Consider the following 3,395-nt stretch of genomic DNA (forward strand, 5'->3'; position numbering starts at 1 on the left):
CACTATGGGTCGGAATCGACTCGATGGCACTTAACAACAACAAGAACATACATTTAAGTGTAGTCCTGGTGTGGCGCTGTGGGTTAATGTGCTGTACTGCAAAGTGGCTTTGAATTGCAAGGTTGGTGGTTCAAGCTCACCAGTCACTCCTAACCAAACCCTATACAGGGTCCCTGTGAGTCAGAACTGACTTGACAACAACATACACTTAAGTAGCAACACATCCATCTGGAAAGCAAGAGAAATAACAGTAAACAAGGCAAATATGCATTTGAAAAGAAATTCAAGTTTCTATTTTGACAACAACAAAGCATCACCATAATGAGGTAAATGGTTACTCTGAAAGGAGAGCCAGCTACACTATAGACACCAGACTAACACAGGTGACAACCGCTCTTTTGATGACTGGGCCGCAGGTTGCTCTTGTCCTTGTCCTCTGTAGATGCACAGAGTCACCTGCCTGTCTGTAATCACACCACAAGAGACTCTTCAGGAAGGTGGACAGGGTAGAGGCCCGGAGGGAGATTTCTCCTCTTCACAGCCTTTGCTATTGTGACATTATCCGTTTATGTCTTCCAGTTCTGACTTTCCCTGAGACCTCCCTCTGTAGAATCTAAGCTTTGGTGCCTGGTTGTTGAGGAAATGTTTCTATGGAGCTGGAAGCTCCCGTAGGTGCCCAGTGACTTCTTACTTCTCTGTCCACCTCTGGCTGGGAGAACATTCTCCCTTAATTGCAGTCTTCCCTTCTGGGTCTGCTTCTGCTCCCCAGAATGCCCCATGAAGCTCACTTGCCACATACGTTAGCAGAGTGTGGCAGTAATTTGAGATAATGGCAGCTTGAACGGGGTGGACCTGGTGGGGATGGTGAGTGAGGGACACATTCTAGAACTCTTCCCTTTTCCTTAGGGACTTTGCAAATGGTTAAGAACTTGGTTACTAATTAGAAGGTTGGTCATTTAAACCTACCTGGAGTCCTGGGGTGGCGTTGTGGGTTAATGCACCAGACTGCAAAGCTGTTTGAACTGCAAGGTTGGCAGTTCAAGCTCACCACCTACTCCTAGGAAACCCTATACAGGGTCGCTATGGGTAGGAATCGACTCCACGACACTTAACAACAACAACAAGGAGTCCTGGTGTGGCGCTGTGGGTTAATGCAACAGACTGCAAAGCCATTTGAACTGCAAGGTTGGCGATTCTAGCTCACCAGCTGCTCCTTGGAAACCCTATACAGAGTTGCTATGGGTTGGAATTGACTCATTGGGACTTAACAACAACAACAACAATAAGGTACCTTGGAGTCCTGGTGTGGGTAGTGCGCCAGACTGCAAAGCCATTTGAACTGCAAGGTCGGTGGTTCAAGCTCACTAGCCACTCCTGGGAAACCCTATATAGGGTCACTATGGGTCGGAACCAACTCGCTGGCGCTTAACAACAACAAAGGTACCTTGGAAGAAAGTTCTGGTGACCTTTGTTATTGTTAAGTGCCGTTGAGTTGATTCCGACCCATAGTGACCCTGTATAGGGTTTCCAAAGAGCAGCTGGTGAGCTTGAACTGCCAACCTTGCAGTTCAAGTGACTTTGCAGTCTGACTCATTAGCCCACAGTGCCACACCAGGGCTCAGGCAGGGCAGGAGGGACTGGTAATAAGGCAGTGTTTGTCCTTGGGCTGGGCTGGGCTAGACTGGCTTCCTTCTCCCTTCAGGAACTTATGCCCTGGGAACTGGGCTCCAGGGTAGGAACAGTGCTGTTATCCTGTAGGATGGTGTATGCAGTAACCAGGACAGCAAGTTCTTCAAGGGGTGTATCATAGGGTCATCCTGGCCATGGCTGGGGGAATGCCCACCTCTCACTTGATTATTGATACCTACTAGGTACTAGGGGGTACATCGCAGGTTCTCACTTTCCATGTGAAAGATCTGGGTTCAATTCCCAGCCAATGCACCTCAAGCGTAGCCACTGCTTGTCTGTCAGTGGAGGTTTGGGTGTTGCTATGATGCTGAACAGATTCCAGCAGAGCTTCCAGACTGAGATGGGCTAGGAAGAAACACCTGAGTGTAGACTTCTGGAAAAATCAGCCTTGAAAATCCTATGGTTCACAATGGTTCAATCTCATTGTGTATGGGGGCGTCATAAGTCGGGGTTACTTGATGGCATAACAACAACTATGTATGAGACAGGAGTCCCTGAGCGCAGCTGCTAACTGGAAAGTTGGAGTTTTGAGTCCAACTAAAGGTACCGCTGAAGAAAGGCCTGGTGATCTCCTTCTGAAAAATCAGCCACTGAGAACCTGACACACATAGGGCTGCCACAAGTCACCACTGTCTACTCAACGACAACTGGTTTTATGTGCCAAACAGGGTTTCTGAGACTGTCAGTCTGTATGGGAGCAGCCAGCTTCATCTTTCTCCCACAGAGCGGCTAGTGGGTTTGAACTGCTGACTTTGCAATTAGCAGCCCAATGCTTAACCCACAGAATAAACAATGCCAACTAAATCATGTCAGATGAGCCCCAAGTTATCATATCAGACACACCCGACGTTTAAAGATGTTGTGTGTAGGAGAACGAAAGCACTGTTTTAAACACAGTATCACCTTAACTTCCACCTCCAGCCTCGGTATTCGTACATGCGTATAACTACCACCTCCAACCTTGGTTTTTGCACATGCGTAATGGGTGCAGCAGCTCCTGCCCGGATGAGCTGCCTGTGTGTGTGTGGCGTACATGGAAGTCTAGGAGTTAATAAACAGACAGTGAAGGGCTGAGGCCAAGGTGGGAGAGGGCAGACGAAGGATACTGACTGACCTGTAGTCCAGGGTCTCAGGCTTGGCTAATAGGTGTGTTCTCTTTGGCAGGTGGCCCTCCTCTGGGCGGTGGCCCCCCCTGGCACCTTCGAAATGTTCTCAACGACTCCGTGGAGAGTTCGGATGATGAATTCTTCGATGCTAGAGGTGAGTGAAGCCTCTTCTCACATCACTGACTGGAAACCATACTAGAAGCTCCAGGAAGGGAACTTTTCCTGAGGGCTAGTATCGCCCCCTCATTCATGGCCACATTCCACACTTACCCAGTCTGCTAGCTTCCTGAAGACAGCAGTTCAACATTCACTCTTTGAAGTATCTTGTGAGTCTCTAATATGTACTAGGAGCTGAATTAGGTGGTAGACACACAGCTACAAAACAGATAGGCAGGGTCACTGTCTTCATCAAGCTTATAATCTAATGGGAGAGGGAGTCATTAAGCTGTTGTTGTTGTTGTTAGGCGCCATCCAGTCTGTACCATCTCATAGCGACCCTATGCACAACAGAATGAAACAGTGCCTGACCCTGCACCAACCTCATAATCTTTGCTACATTTGAGCCCATTGCTGTTGCCACTTGGTCAATCTATCTCACTG

The 3,395-nt window shown here is 48.3% G+C and overlaps 1 protein-coding gene across 1 annotated transcript in view; it reads left to right on the forward strand.

Moving 5' to 3' along the window:
* Positions 1-3,395, forward strand: part of PITPNM3 (PITPNM family member 3) — a 113,999-nt gene that overhangs the window by 16,877 nt on the left and 93,727 nt on the right. Inside the window, exon 2 of the mRNA XM_006863292.1 lies at positions 2,854-2,949. Within this exon, the coding sequence (XP_006863354.1) occupies positions 2,854-2,949 (96 nt within the window). The remainder of the gene's footprint in view (positions 1-2,853; positions 2,950-3,395) is intronic.

This window comes from Chrysochloris asiatica, unplaced genomic scaffold (genome assembly GCF_000296735.1).
Source record: "Chrysochloris asiatica unplaced genomic scaffold, ChrAsi1.0 scaffold00054, whole genome shotgun sequence".
Classification (NCBI taxonomy): domain Eukaryota; kingdom Metazoa; phylum Chordata; class Mammalia; order Afrosoricida; family Chrysochloridae; genus Chrysochloris; species Chrysochloris asiatica.